A 14,950-nucleotide genomic window follows, 5' to 3' on the forward strand; every position below is an offset into this window, starting at 1 on the left:
GGCGCCTGGGTGGCTCAGTGGGTTAAAGCCTCTGCCTTCGGCTGGGGTCATGATCCCAGGGTCCTGGGATTGAGCCCCGCATCGGGCTCTCTGCTTAGTGGGGAGTCTGCTTCTCCCTCTCTCTCTGCCTGCCTCTCTGCCTACTTGTGATCTTTGTCTGTCAAATAAATAAATAAAATCTTAAAAAAAAAAAAAAAAAAGAGTCCCATGCTCCATTGGCAGAGTCAGCCAGGTGCCCCCTCATTTACTAGCTTATCTTCAAGGTTCGTCTGTCTCATAGCGTGGACCGGTCTTTCATTTCTCCTAGCGGCCCAATGACGCGTGGATAGACCCCATTTTGTTACCCATTCATCTCTCCACGGACATTTGGGCTGTTTCCACCATTTTAGTTATTGCAAATAGGGCTGCTGTGGACAGTGAGTGTGCGAAGTTTTGTTGGAGACTCTGTTTCCAGTTCTGCTGGGTAGAGACCACGTGTGGAAGAGCTGGGTTGCTTTTGCTAGTTCTGTACAGGTCTATGAATTAACCCTTCTGAGACACTGATCTCCTTCCTTCTCTTCTGTCTTGGCTTTGTCATCTCTTAAAAAGGGCTTCATGACAGTTTTATTTCTCAAGGTTGTTGACAGATAATTTTTATTTTTATTTATCTGAAAGAGAGAGCGGGAATGGGAGACAGAGCATGAGAGGGGAGGGGTCAGAGGGAGAAGCAGGCTCTCAGCTGAGCAGGGAGCCCGATGGAGGACTCGATCCCGAAACTCCAGGATCATGACCTGAGCCAAAGGCAGATGCTTAACCAACTGAGCCACCAAGGCGCCCTGTTGATTGATTAAATGAAGGAGTTAACATCAAGTCCTTCGGACAGTGCCTGGCGGGATGAAAGCAGTCAGTGAACATTGGCGATGATTACTGCTTGTGCCTGGTTGTGAGGGTTAAGTAGGATAGCCATAACACATTTAAGTACGATAGCCACTTAAATGTGTTACCTGGCGAAGCGACCGGTGATTTAACTTGGTTTACAGTTGGAGCTGAGACAGTTCTCTCAAGAATGTACCTAAGGTGCCAAACTTCTAGGTGGATATCATCCAAATAAAAACACAGAACAGTTGCCTTTGAAGCAAAGGATGCTTACTGAATTTTGCGCGATTGAAGAACAATTTTTTTTTTTCCAAGATTTTATTTATTTGACAGACAAAGACCCAGTAAGAGAGGGGACACAAGCAGGGGGAGTGGGAGAGGGAGAAGCAGGCTTCCCGCTGAGCAGGGAGCCCAATGTGGGCAGACGTGTAGTGAATGAGCCACCTAGACGCCCCTCAAGAATGGTTCTGGGGGGGGTGCCTGGGTGGCTCAGTGGGTTGAACCTCTGCCTTCGGCTCAGGTCATGGTCTTGGGGTCCTGGGATTGAGTCCGCGTCGGGCTCTCTGCTCAGCAGGGAGCCTGCTTCCTCCTCTCTCTCTCTCTGCCTGCCTCTCTGCCTACTTGTGATCTCTCTCTGTCATATAAATAAGTAAAATCTTTTTTTTTTAAATAAATAAAATCTTAAAAAAAAAAAAAAAGAAAGGAATGGCTCTGGGGAAGGGTGGCCCATGTCTGTTTTCCGGCTAACATGGATGAGAACACAGTGTAAACGTGTTGGGAAGTTATGGGACTCCTGATCACATTTGGTGTGTAAGTCTCTTATTAATATTTTTCTGTTGGGTTCTATGGAGCCAGATGGCCTGGGTTCAGATGTGGGCTTGTCTTTGGCTAGCTGTGTGACCTTGAACTAGTTACTTCATCTGGAGACTGCACCTCAGGGACCTCAACTGTAAAACAGCACCTGCCGTGTAGGGTTGACATGACAAGTGAAGAGTTAACATATGGAATGCTCTATGCAGTCCCCTGGGCTTACAGAAAGGGCTCTTCAACCCTGTGCTTCACTTACCCCCCACCCCCACCCCAATCACATAATTGAAAATATCCCGTTGTTCCCTCTTCTTACCCTTTCAAGAGGGTCTGACCAAGAGGGATGGATAATGGTTTGACTAATTTTCCTCAGAACAGATAAACCAACAAACGCAGGGAAAAAAAGGAAGGGAGGAAAAAGCACCAATGTCTACCCACGTTTTCTGGGGCTCTTATCACTGGATCTTTGTTCTGAGTCAGCCGGGTCACACTACCAAAGCATCTTCGTGAGCCGTTTTTCAAAAATAAAAACGAGATGCTACAGTCTACGTGCACGAGTGACCAGCCACGGGCAGTCACTGTAGTAAAGAACTTGCATTAACATCTTGCCTCTCCTTTCCCAAAACACATCCCAGGAAGATGTTGGTCATGGGACTTTGTTTCCATGAGACACCCTGTGGTCATTTCTTTGCCCCTTGTTTTTCCGGAAGGTAGCCTGGTCCCCGGCACGTGGTAGGTCCTCAACCTATGAAAGGATGGTGGGTCAGGATCTGGGGGCGGGGGGGGTCTCAGGTCATCCTTGCAATAACTATCTCACACCCTCTGAATCATTACGTATTTAAAGTTTTATCATTTCATTTGACTCCCAACGGCCCCTTTATTTTTATTTTTTTTTAATTTTTGTTTTTTAAATTTTTGTTTAAATTTTTAAAGGTTTTGTTTTATTTGTTTGACACAGATAGATCACAAGTAGGCAGAGAGGCAGGTGGGTGGGTGGGGGGGGGAAGCAGGCTCCCCGCTGAGCAGAGAGCCCTAAGCAGGGCTTGATCCCAGGACCCCGAGAGACCACCACCGGAGCCAAAGGCAGAGACCCAACCACTGAGCCACCCAGGCACCCCTTCCCCTCTCCCAACAGCCCCTTTAGACAGAAACTGCCTTCCTCATTCTCCTGGGCAAGAATCTTGAGTTCAGAGAGGTTGTTGGCTTCCCAAGTTCAACTTTGCACAACTTCCTGTGAAAACCTAGGTCTTTTGGTTCAGAATCTTAAAGCCCCTTACCCTCCCAAACGGCTTCCAGCTTCACGACCTTGACCTTGGCCAAATGCTTATCTCCTTTAAGCTCATACCCTCCTAACTAACCCAGTGGTTGTGGGGTTAAGTCATCTTTCCAGGCATGGATTATCTAAGAGTTTAGTTATCCTGAGAAATAAAAAGCGCCTATTAATTCCATTTTCCCCTCTGACACTTCCGTTAAATTATTTTAGACCCTGGCCAACATTGCTGCCAGGTAGATAAATATTTTGGTTCTCAAGAAGAAAAACCAACCGGCTGTTTATGCCAAGTCATGGCACGGGCCCTGGGAGCAGCAAAAATATGTTTTGCTCAGAGAGTAATGATAGGGTGCCCCTCCCTGCACCTACTGATCTACCTAATGACAAGTCAGCGGCTCTGGCCGTTCCTGTCTCCCCGGTTTCCCGTCCCTTCCTTAGGTCCCCAGTTTCTGAACCAAAGTGAGGGTTGTGCAATTAAAAAAAAAAATTGGCAATGATTAGAAATGGTGCCCCAAGTTGCCTTGCCCTTTGCAGCTCTGGGTCCTTTGGAGGCATCTCGGTGTTCAGCCTCCCAGGAAGCCAGCATTACTCAGCTGATTTGTGCCTTCTCTAGCGTTCCTCCCCACACACCCATTCTGGGAGCAAATGGGCTTTATAGCTAATGCCAGAGGAAGATGCAGATAGGCTAGCCCGAGCCTCAGGAGTAAACTAAGTCTGGGTCTTCTTCACAGGCCTCAAAGAGCACTGGCATTGTTTTTTTCCAGTAGCTGAGGTGACCTAGAAGTGAACTCCTTACTCACCAGCTACCCCTAGAGGGAGGCAGGAAAGAGCAAAGAAGTAGTGTCATTGCATCCTCATGAAAGACCTTTAAAGTGAGCAGTCTTTTGTCTCCCAAGCAAACCCCTAGCTCCTAGCAGTTAGTAAACATTCGCTGAGGTTGTTGAATCCATTCACTCCATCTTTATTGAGCATCTACTATGTATGTACCAGGCACTGTGCTAGGCGCTGAGGATACAGCTGTGATGTTTCCCTCCTTGAGATGCTTCTAGGATGGGAGACAGGTATTATTTATCTTCATGTTTTATTATTGTGTAATAAATCACCACAAGCTCGGAGGCTTAAAACAAGCTCTCTTCCCCTCTCACCCAACTCCAGCCTATCCGCAGGTCCAGCCAGTTCAACCTGTCAACACACCTATACCTGAACTCTTTTCTCCGTGTCCACCACACCTGTCCAGTTCATCTCAGTCTCTCCCATAGACTGTGACCAGCTCCCATCCTGGCCTTCCTCACTCATTCTTGTCCTTTGCAAGATAGCGCTTTTTAAAAAAATCAGTTTTACTGCAATATGATTCATGTATCATACAATTCACCCACTTGAAGCGTTTTTTTAGCACATTTGCAGAGTGGTGCAACCATTAGCAGAATCAAGTTTTAGGATATTTTCAGAACTCCCCAAAAGAAGTCCTGTGCCTAGGAGCTGGCACTGCTTAAACCCTCCACCCCTCAGTCCATAATCTACTTTCTGTTTCTATTGATTGCTTTGCCTACTCTGGATGTTTCTTTCACATAATGGGAATCATTCCCTATGTGGTCTTTCGTGTCTGGCTTCTTTCACTGGGCACCGTATTTTCAAGGCTCCTATACGTGGTAGCATGTCTCAGTACTTAATTCTTTTTAATTGCCAAATAGTATTTCATGGGATGGTACCCACCATACAGGGCATCGTTTTTACTCATCTGCTTCCCTAGTTGGTTTTGAACCTGTCGGTGAAGATAAGGTTCGGTGGTGTAAAACCCGAGTAAGCATTGTGTATCGCTCCCTGCCCCCCCCCCCTTCTCCACCCCAAAGGTCCTTTCTGCCCTCCCCCAAGCCTCTAGCGAGCTGGAGGAGAGGATTCCTTTGCATGTGAGAACATCTCATTATCATTTGTGAGAATTTGTGTGAATAACACCACCTCTTTGGGATCTGGGGGTGACCCTGGGACTGGGATTGATTCCTGGTGAAGTCACTCCTTCCCTCTTGTTTGCTGCCTTCCTTGGTCTAGCAAGAAATCCCACTGGTGGGAATCCTTCCCATATCTGAAATGCTTGGGGTGGGGCGGGGCTGCCCAGTGACATTTGAATCCTACATTCATTGAACAAATATTTATTGGGTCCTTGCTGTGTCCCACGTATTTGGGACACCACAGCGCACAAGACGTTCTTTTTGGTGTGAGGAGATAGGACAGTAACTGCGCTGGAGAAAAGTGCAGGGAAAAGGAGATAGGGAGATAGAAACTGGGACAGGAATCACAATTTTCTGGCCGTTTTAGGGCAAATATAATATTCCCCCTGGGGATGGTCACTTAGATGGACAGATGTGTGGAGCTGTATATCCTTTTTGCCCATTTTCTTATTCACCTGCGCAGCCTCGGTTACCATAGAAAAGCTGAGACGCTGATCCCTGGTCTGGGCTGCTGTGAGGGGAAACGACGAATGCCAGATGAAGAGGTATTTGGGCCGGTTCCGAGGGACTAAACTTTTCTGGTTTGGACTAGAGCGAGAACAGAAGATCTCGCACGTTAGGTTCTAGGTGTATACATGGCAGCTCGGTGAAGGGGTGCGGGGTTAAATACTGCTAGTGCTAAGGACCAGGGTAGTCACTGGTGGTACGTGTCTTCTTCCCACTTCTGTCCCGGACCCTGTTCTAAGCAGCCTGGTCAGCTACACGCCCAAGGTCACACGGCTGCCTCTCCGAGGGCCCCCGGGTCTGCGGGGGCGAACCCAGGTCCTCGCGCTGGGCCGGGCTCCGGGCGCTCCTCCCCCAAGGACGGGACACTCGCACCGGCGCGCCCGGGGACTCAGGGGCCGGGCGGCGCGAGGGGCGCGGGGAGCGCGGGGGGCGCGGCCCCGCGGGAGCGGGAGCCCGAGCCAGCGGGCGGGCCGAGGCGGCCGTGGCTGCTGCGGGCGGCGGGCGGGCCGCTCCCTGCTCCGCCTCCCCTGCTCCGCCCTCCGCTCCCGCTCCGCCCTCCGGCTCGGCGCCCGCCCGCCCGCTCCCTGCGCCGCCCGCCCGCTCTCCGCTCGCTCGCTCGCTCGCTCTCGGGCCCCCCATGCGGATGTGACATTTCACGCCGCCGCCATTTTGAGAGCGAGCCGAGCCGAGTCGCCGGGCGCCGCGTCCGCTGCCGGAGCCCCGACGACGACGCCGAGGAGGCGGAGGCCGCAGCGCCCCGAGCGCGGCCGGCCCGTCACCCGCCCGCGCCGCCGCCGCTCCCGCCGGCCCCAGGCCCCGCAGGCCCGCCGCGGCCGGCCAGGCCTCCCTCCCGCCGCGCCCGGCCCGAGGCGGGGCTGACTCCGCGGCCCCCGCCCGGCCGCCCTCCGCCCCCGGCCGGCCCGCGGCCTCGCAGCCCCGGCCCCGGCCCCGGCGGCGGGAGGCGGGCCCCGCGGCGGCGGCGGCGGCGGCGGCGGCCGCAGCGAGCGACGAGGCCGCCCGGCCCGGCCCGCCGGCCGCCCGCCCGCCTCGGCGCCGAGATTGGGCGAATCGCGAGCAAGTACGTGCGCGTCTCCCTGCCGCCGCCGCCGCCGCCGCCGCCCGCCGCGGGCCGCCCCGGGGCCGCCGCCGACGACGCGCGGGAGGAGGAGGAGGAGGCCGCCCCGCCGCCGCCGCCGCCGCCGCCGCCCCGGCTCGCCGCCGCCGCCGCCGCCCGCCCGCCGGGCCCGCAGCCCGGGCTCCCGGCCGCAGGCGAGGCCCAGGCCGCGGCCGACATGAACCACCAGCAGCAGCAGCAGCAGCAGCAGAAAGCGGGCGAGCAGCAGCTGAGCGAGCCCGAGGACATGGAGATGGAAGGTGAGGCCCGCGGGCCGGCCGCGGCGGGGCCGGGGGGCGCCTTCCATTGTGGCCGGGGGGAGCCGCGGGAGCCACGCGAGGGGCTCGCCATCTTTAAGCAGGCCCCGGCGGCCGCGGGCCTGGGCCTGGCCGGGCCGGGCGAGGCTGCACCGTCATGCCGGGCCCGCGCGCGGGGGGCGGTCGGCGGCCCCCTGCCCGGCTCATTGTCCGGGGCGCCTCCCGGCACAAAGCGCCCGCAGCCGGGGCTTGGGAATTAGGGCGCCCCGGCCGCCCAGGGACGAGGCGTGCTCTGGCCGCTGGCGGCCGCCGGGTCGGGAGCCGGGCTGCGGGGGGCCGTGCCCCTTCGCGGGCGTCCCCGGGGCCTGCCTCGTCTGGCCTGGTTCCGGCCGGCGAGCTCAGGGAACGCTCTGGCCCTCCGCGGACGCGGGGCTCGTCCGCACCTGATCTCGTGCGCTCCCCGGGAGAGCCCGCCGGGGCTGCGAGGCGTTCCCCCGGATCGCTTTTAAAACGCCACTTCCTAGCGTCGGGCTTCATTTTGAAACACCTGCAAGGAAGGCACATGTTCTCAGCCTTTGGACTGGCCCCCGAGTTCTGAGCCGCGCGCGCGCTCTTCGTTTCTAAGTTACCTCTTTTGTGGGGGCCGTGTGGTGTCCCACTCTGTGCGGTACAGTCAGCATCCGGCCAGGTGTGTGTTTGAAACTACGCGAAAGCCCTCGCTGCACATGACTACCTACACCCGAATCAAAGCTGACTCCAGAGGTAACTAAATTTCCTGCCCCTGTGCCGGCAGTGTTCCCAAGTACTTTGAGATACGGGGTCTTGGTTGTAAAGGTTTGATGTAAAGAGTCTTGGGTTTACATGGCTCCGGCGGAGGTGGTCATTGGAAGGCATCTTTTATTTCTCGTGGCCCCAACTACTTTAAGGGCAAAGGCAAAGAAGTCTTAAAAGATAGCTTTCTTACCTACGTCGAGGGGTGAGACTGGCAGGAATCCAGAGGGGGTACCTGAGTGAGCGGAGCAGTGAATTTTCTTAACTTGGTTTGAACGGGGATCTCGGGTTGTGTAAATGAGTGGAACCTTGCTCAGGGAGCGGAGGCAAAGCACCATTTGTCCTGTGGAGTGGGTACACGTGTGGGGGGCCTTGCACCCTGGTTGGGGGGAACGCTTACCCATGTCTGGTATTCCCCTGTGAATAACTTACTGCTGGTAACTCGGTGTTCACTGAAAAAAATGGCTTGCCGGATTGCAGGACGCAAAGCGATGGAAATGCCTGCAGAAAGCGCTTCCCAGTGGCACTTAACAATGGCAGTAATGGGGGACAGGAGAGCAGAGTCCACACCACGGCCCTGGGCTGTGTATCTTGGTTGGCCTCAGCAAGGCAGTAGCTTCCCCAGAGCTTTTGGCACATGTGATTAAAACAGCCAGTCACAGGAATATGTTGTTGAGACAATTTTGTATATTCCTTTTATGCGGTGTAACAAAAAGGGTCGTTGTTCAGTTTCCTTCGTGAATATCAGTCCATCAAGACAAAAGTCCATTAGTGGTGGCATACGATGTCCCATGTCCACTGTCTCATCACTTTCCAAGTGTTTTTGAACACGGGTGAGAAGTAATAAACGTCGACATCGCTGAAGAGCCTGTTTCTGGGACAGAGCTGTGTGTTTGGGGGAACGAGTCCTGCCCACAAGCTCCAAGGACTATTCTGTAAGATTGGGGTGTGTAGAAGGGTGGTGGAAGAGGTTTCAGAAGTCCATGCATGCTTCCCAGACTACTTTCTTTCCTCCTGCGCTTTTATTTTTTTATCATCAAAGTTCGCTTTGGAAAGGTCACTCCTAAAATCATTAATGTGGGGATGCACTAAAATCTCAAAAGTGGTTGGTGAAGGTTGCAGTTAGTAATGCTGATTCCTTAAACTTAAGAAACTGGGTTCTTTTGAGTGGACCTGTGTCCCACATTCATTATGCAGAAGGTACCTTGTCTCTGTAGGACTTCTGATTGTCACGATTGTCAGCGCTCTGTGAGCACCCACAGGTGTGTGGTTTAGAAAGCTGCCTGTGCCAGCCTTTCTTAGCCTTCTCACTGCAAAAACGTGGTGCTAGGTTTAGATACTGTAGTTGAGGATCGGAAAGCATGAAAGAAACCTTGGTATTAAAAAGCCAGAGGAGTGGAATTTAGTGAATATCAACTCTAGTTGGCCTCATATGTTGGGCTGTGGTAGTACCTTGAACCTGTTGGGTGTCTTTGCCCTGAGTCCAGTCGAATCATCAGCTGCAAACTGTCAGGGTTCTGATGGGCTTGAGGAAAGGCAGGCTTTGTCAATGAAGAGCATCCTACCCACCCCTCCTGGGCAGGGCAGGTTTCGAAGGAGCTTGGGAGACTGGTTTGGTTGGTTGGTTTTTTCCTATCAATAGGTCAATGTTAGTTTGCTCTCCTCCTGCTTCACTTTATTGGGATAGCATCTGCTTTCGACTGAACTCTGCGCAGTGCACAGTCCTAGCCTATCCACGGGAGAACAACAACGCTCGGGGATTAGTTATTTTAAAGATGGCTCGTTCTTAGCAGTTGGGAGAGTTATGAAGGGTGAGGGGCAAAGAGGAAGGGGCTGGGGGAACGTGCTGACAGTTCACCGGGGTCGGACCACATGCGAGGCCTGGAGCAGTTGAGCCCCACGTTTCAGGGCTGGAGGCACGCAGAGCTGTGGAGCAGTGGCATTCGTGGGTCTGGCCAGGCAGGAATTTGCTTAGCAGTTTATTCATTATCTAACTCCAAGGCGGTGCAGTCCGAGGGGCTGAAGGAGTGACTTGTGCAGCCCTCTGCCCCCTGAGTACTTGCAGAGGTGATAATCTGGTCTGTTATGCCGGGTCCAGTCAACAGGAAGTTTTCCCAAGGCCTTGTTCCTGTACATAGACTGGCTGGCTCAAACGTAAGTACCCTGATGTTCCTTCCCTGGCTCTTCTGCCCTGCCCGCGTGAGCAGTCTGTGTTTCACGGTGTAATCTCTGAGACTAATGGGGACAGACAGTTTTGTTTGACTTTTTTTGTACAACACTCAGACCCCTGCTCTCAGGACCCCAAGCTGGGAGCAGATCAGTGAGTCATCTGCAGTTTTTGCAAAGAATTCATCTTTGACGTCTGTGTTTTCTGTCTGGGGGGCAGCAGCCCGGGTGGGTTTGTGTTTCTTTTAAACTCCTGAGGGTAGGTGGAGTTTCAAGTTACTGTGCTGCTGGAGCAGGTTTGAGAGTGGAAAGTGAGTTGCTTGCACACATGCACCCGGATAAACCAAACCTGTGCATTTTATTCTAAAATGCAGGTTTCCTCTTCAGATAGCACCGTAACGAGACAAAAATCACAGAATATGAGAGTCTTGGTTTTTCTCTCACTGTTAGTTTTGGTTGGTAAAAGAACTCTTGGAGGCTACGAAATGAAAATCAACTCTGAAAACCCAGAAGAAATAGAGAAGAAATTAGGCCAGACCTAGAAACATCTGACTCTGAGCTTGTCAGGTTTTGATAGGATTGGAAGTTACTCCCCACGGGCATCGCCCCTCCGCAGTTTCTCAGGCTGCTGATTTTGATTATCGGTGAACAAATAAAAGATTGATAACCGCAAATACCGGAAGAAAGCAAATAATTTCCTCCTTCATTTTTATTTTCTTGGGATTAGTTTTGCGGAAAGGAAGAAAGGGGCTGTTGAGTAAACAACAGCTCCTCGTGGCAGGGCGGTGTGGTGTCTGAGCACAGGCTTCCGGCCATGCCCGCGTCTGAGTGTGGACTTTGCCTTTTCATTGTGTGACCTCATGGCACATTGCTTAAGCTCTGGGTGCCTCAGTTTTCCTGCATCGTCCAAAAGGAGGTCAGTCCTATCTTGTAAGGTAATTGTGAGGGAGGAGGGACAAAGCCCTCGTAAAAGTGCCTCCCACCCGAGGAAGGGATCTACTTAGGAACGGAGCATGTTGGGATTTTGGGTGGTGTGAAGACAGTGCTCTACAGGAATTTTGTCTTCATGTGGATTAGGAAGAAAACATAATGAGCCTCAGTTTAAGCACCATTATGGAATCCTGCACTTGAGATGCCTCAATAGTTACTTAAGATGAATGGCTTAATATTTTAAGAAACATGAAGTGGGTAATGGAGGAGACCAGGGGGTCTGGGGCATTGTGACACGGGCACTGAAGTGTGCTGAGCTGAGTAGCCCTCCGATGAGTGTATTCTTGTTCTTGGAAAACTTCTCAAGCATCTAGTGATGAATTTGGAGTGGAGAATCCGGTCACTGCGTCTCCAGACTTTGGGAGTTGGCCTTGCATCCTTCCCTGGGTCCCCACCTCCTGTTACGAAGCCCTTTTGGTTTTCCAGCCACCACCCTAAAGGAGGCCCCTATTGCCTCATGCTGGGACTTTGCAACAACCTTCTTACTGGTTTCTGCTTCCATCGTTCCGAAAGCTCACACGCCTATGAAAATGGACTGCCCACAGGCCTGCTGTGCCCTGTCACCTCCCCCTGCTTAGGAGGGCGCAGGTGGGCTGTTTTCCCTGGATGTGGGAACTCGTGCAGTCCAGGCTGGGCCATCGGGATCCTCAGACTTGGCCTGGGCTTTCTTTGTGCTTTGAGCTCTGAGCACACGCAGGTTAGTGCTTCATGGGGGCAGCCCTGGCTTTGGTGGCCTCTCCCTTCTGGAATGCAAACAGAACAGATACCCCAGGACAGTGGTTCAGAACCTGTTCCAGTGCCACCTTCTACACCAGAAACGTCGTCTCAGCTGCTTGGCTTGCATTAGAGTCCTGTAGATGATGCGGTCACCACACGTGAACCCGCCTCTTCCTTGGCGGTGGTCTGTGTGGAAGGCATCCTTTTTTTGGTCCACTGTATTTGTGGGAGATCCTCATTCAGGAAACAGCAATTCTAAGTGGTAGAACAGGCGCTGGCTGGCTGGCTGGCAAGGAGGTCTTTGGAAGAGAAAGCCTCAGTAAAGTGAACCCATGTTGCTTCCATAAGCTGCTAATTCAGTGTCATTGTCTTGAAGGTAAGTTGCTTCTTTTATTTATTTATTTATTTATTTATTTATTTATTTGACAGACAAGTAGGCAGAGAGGCAGGCAGAGAGAGAGGAGGAAGCAGGCTCCCCACTGAGCAGAGAGCCCGATGTGGGGCTCGATCCCAGGACCCTGGGATCATGACCTGAGCCAAAGGCAGAGGCTTTAAACCACTGAGCCACCCAGGCATCCCTCAAGTGGCATTTTTGATCCTTTTGGAAGGAGAAGCTTTTTTCCAGACAGGGCATTGATGGACTTTCTTAAATGACTGAAGGTTTCTTCCGAGTATTTTGAAAGGTGTTTTTGTCATTCTTTCTGCTTTTGTGGATGAGTAGTATGTATGTAGCCTGGGTATTTCTGTTTGATTTCCAAGTTGAAAGGATCTTACTCTGGAGACGAAGTGTTGTAACCAGGTATTTCTTAGCATGTACTGTGACAGTTAAATGTTCGGTGTCACCTGCTCGTGAACTTGTTCTGAACTAATTTGGACTTCAGAAAGTTGGAGGAAGCAGGATTTTGAGTGTCATGCGTAGGCAAGAGTCAGTTATGCCATCTTTCTAGTAAGTTAACACATGCCTTGGCGTTGAGTTGAGAAGTCAGATGTGTTGAAATTCTCTTCAAGAGAAGCAGGCCTACCTCCGAGGGCTGGTGAATTCAGCGTGGGAGTAGGGGGATGGGGGTAACGAGAAAGTTTCTTATGTCATGAAATACACTGACCTGGGCAAGAGCTGAATGCTTCCAGAACGTGGTGACGACATGGCTAAACGAGAGACTGGCAGGAGAGTGGGGAAGGAGAGTGGCGTCTGGGAGAACACACCCTGAGAAGTGGTGTCACTGCACGTAGTTGTCCTGGTCAGGTTGAGGAGAGCTGGGGATAGGAACCTCCAGGGGTTACAGTGAGTGCAGAGCTCCGTGCCGGGTGTGGGCTGGGCCCTCACTGGGCTTTCTGTATGCTGCCTTGTAGACAGTTCAGTTCTGAGGGCAGCCATGAGGGGTGTAGCCCTCCGTTCTGAGGTCACAGCTGCTCATAGGGTCGGAGATGCTCGGGTATTTTTTTTACAAGCGCCCAGGACACCTGGTCCGAGGGGGCTTTAGCTTACCCAGTGTTTGAAGCGTGAGTGTTGAGAGACTTGAGTCCAAGTCTCAAGGTGGTGGTCCTCTGTTCTTTTGGGGGAGGGCGGGGGAAGTGTCATTGAAAATCTAAAAGCTGTAGACAAAAAGGTTCCCTTGTGTGACCACAACTGTTTTTTGTGATTTTCCTGCCTGGCACAGAATATCAAAACCCAGGGCCGTCTCTGGTTTGAATTCCATGCTGGTGACTAAATCGGTTTTCCTGCCGTCCTGAGACCGGTAGGGCAGTGTCTTGCGTTAGGTGCCAGCCCTCCGAGTACCCACCTGGGCAAGGTCTGGCTCTCACAGCGAGTTGCTAAACTGCCTCTGGTGTGGAAATTGGTTGTATGAGTGTATTAAGGTGACCTCTGTTGGAGAGCGCGATATGCCCCAGGGTGTCTGGGTGGCTTTCTAACTTCTCTCTGCTCTCCCTTCGGCCACCCGATTCCTAGTACTTTGAGGAGTTGATGGGGGCTTTTTCAGGGGAAGCCACGAGCTGTTGTTCCGATGCGTCTGCTGAGCAAACCGGGTTGCTCGAGGGCCCCTTATAAGCAGGCATAAGAGCCCTGCGGCTGGGGTTGCAGGTGTATTTCATCAATGCACTTTTGGGAATACCTTCTGTCTCAAGGCGCTTAATTGACCCTGTGCAGTGGCTGTTGTCAAACAAGTACCTGTAAGCCTTCTCCACTGTTCCTGTGGCTGCAGCGCCCAGCTTTTCCTCGTGCTTCTTCCTGCCCCCGTCCAGTACGTCTTACGTTCTAGCCCCGGGGGAGACGTTACTCGCAGAAACTATGTGCAGTGGTTAAAAACGTTCCTCAGTCCACATTGCTGTCTTGTAAGCATCAGACACTTGTAAGGATCGCCCCCAACGATTCTCAGCCATGCTCTCGTGTATTTTGAGGATTGTGTTAAGGATTGAGAGGGTGTACAGAGAGGGTGGACTAGCAGAATGCCCTCGGAAGCATCTGGAGAGGGAGGCGGGCAGGGTGCTGTGGTCCCTTCTTGAGCCTTTGGGCTGACCCTCCCTCTCAAGACTGGGAGCTGTGGTGGCTAAGGAGCTGCTTCTCCTGGGAGGGAACAGTGTGCTGCCCTTGCCGGAAGGATTCCTCATTCTCTGACGCTCTTGAGGTCTCCTGGTTCTGATGAGAACAAACTGAGGTTATGTTCCAACTTTAGACCCATCTTTCTCCAGAAATCCACTTGTTTTCATGTGGGGGGCAGGGGGAGATGCCATGTTAGGATGAGGACCTGTGCAGTGCGATATGGTAGCCACTAGCCCCGGGGCAGCGATTTTGGGATTGGAATAAAATTGGGGCACCCAGCTGGCTCAGTCCAGTCGGTGGAGCGTGTGACTGTTGATCTAGGGTCATGAGTTCAAGCCCCACAGTGGGTGTAGGGCTTCCATTAAAACAAACAAACAAACAAAAAACAAACAAACAAACAAAAAGCATTCCTCAACTGACTGGCCACATTTCAAGTGTTGAATAGCCACATGTAGTTGGTGGCCACCACCTTGGGCAGGGCAGGTCCAGGGCATGTCCATCAATGGCAGAATGTCAGTGGCCAGAGCTGGCCTACACGGTCTCTCTTCAGATCGTGGAGGGGTCTCAGGCTGGAGGGGTCTCAGGTAGCATTGGGATTTCATTGAAACTACAGTATGTCTTGGGAAAATTCAAGTAAAATGAATAAAATAGTTCTTTGGGGCAAGCCCTATAAAGGTTTCTCTGGTTATTTGTGGTGAAGAACCAGGTTTCTTCCCTAAATTTCTGGTCCATTATGGACAATTTCTAAACCGTATTTTGTAGAAATACAGTGTAAAAAATTACTTAAGTGAAATAAAATAGAACCACAAAACACAAGCCCCATTTGATTATTAAAGTCAGCAAATGTAAAGTTAACTGTTGAAATCAGTTATTAGAACAAACACATATGAAAAAAGAAAATTGCAGAAACTGTTAAGTTCATTGAAGTTGTGTGTATAGGCTGTTAATATAAAGAAACTCGATTACATTTGTAACTGTGGCGTTCCAACATGGTAACCAAACACAGTTTTG

The 14,950-nt window shown here is 52.1% G+C and overlaps 1 protein-coding gene across 1 annotated transcript in view; it reads left to right on the forward strand.

Annotated features, from left to right (window-relative positions):
- The first annotated feature begins 6,536 nt into the window (after positions 1–6,536).
- USP7 (ubiquitin specific peptidase 7) overlaps positions 6,537–14,950 on the forward strand; it is a 63,155-nt gene continuing 54,741 nt past the window's right edge. Inside the window, exon 1 of the mRNA XM_059153895.1 lies at positions 6,537–6,759. Within this exon, the coding sequence (XP_059009878.1) occupies positions 6,678–6,759 (82 nt within the window). The 5' untranslated portion in view covers positions 6,537–6,677. The remainder of the gene's footprint in view (positions 6,760–14,950) is intronic.

This window comes from Mustela lutreola, chromosome 17 (assembly GCF_030435805.1).
Source record: "Mustela lutreola isolate mMusLut2 chromosome 17, mMusLut2.pri, whole genome shotgun sequence".
Taxonomy (NCBI): Eukaryota; Metazoa; Chordata; class Mammalia; order Carnivora; family Mustelidae; genus Mustela; species Mustela lutreola.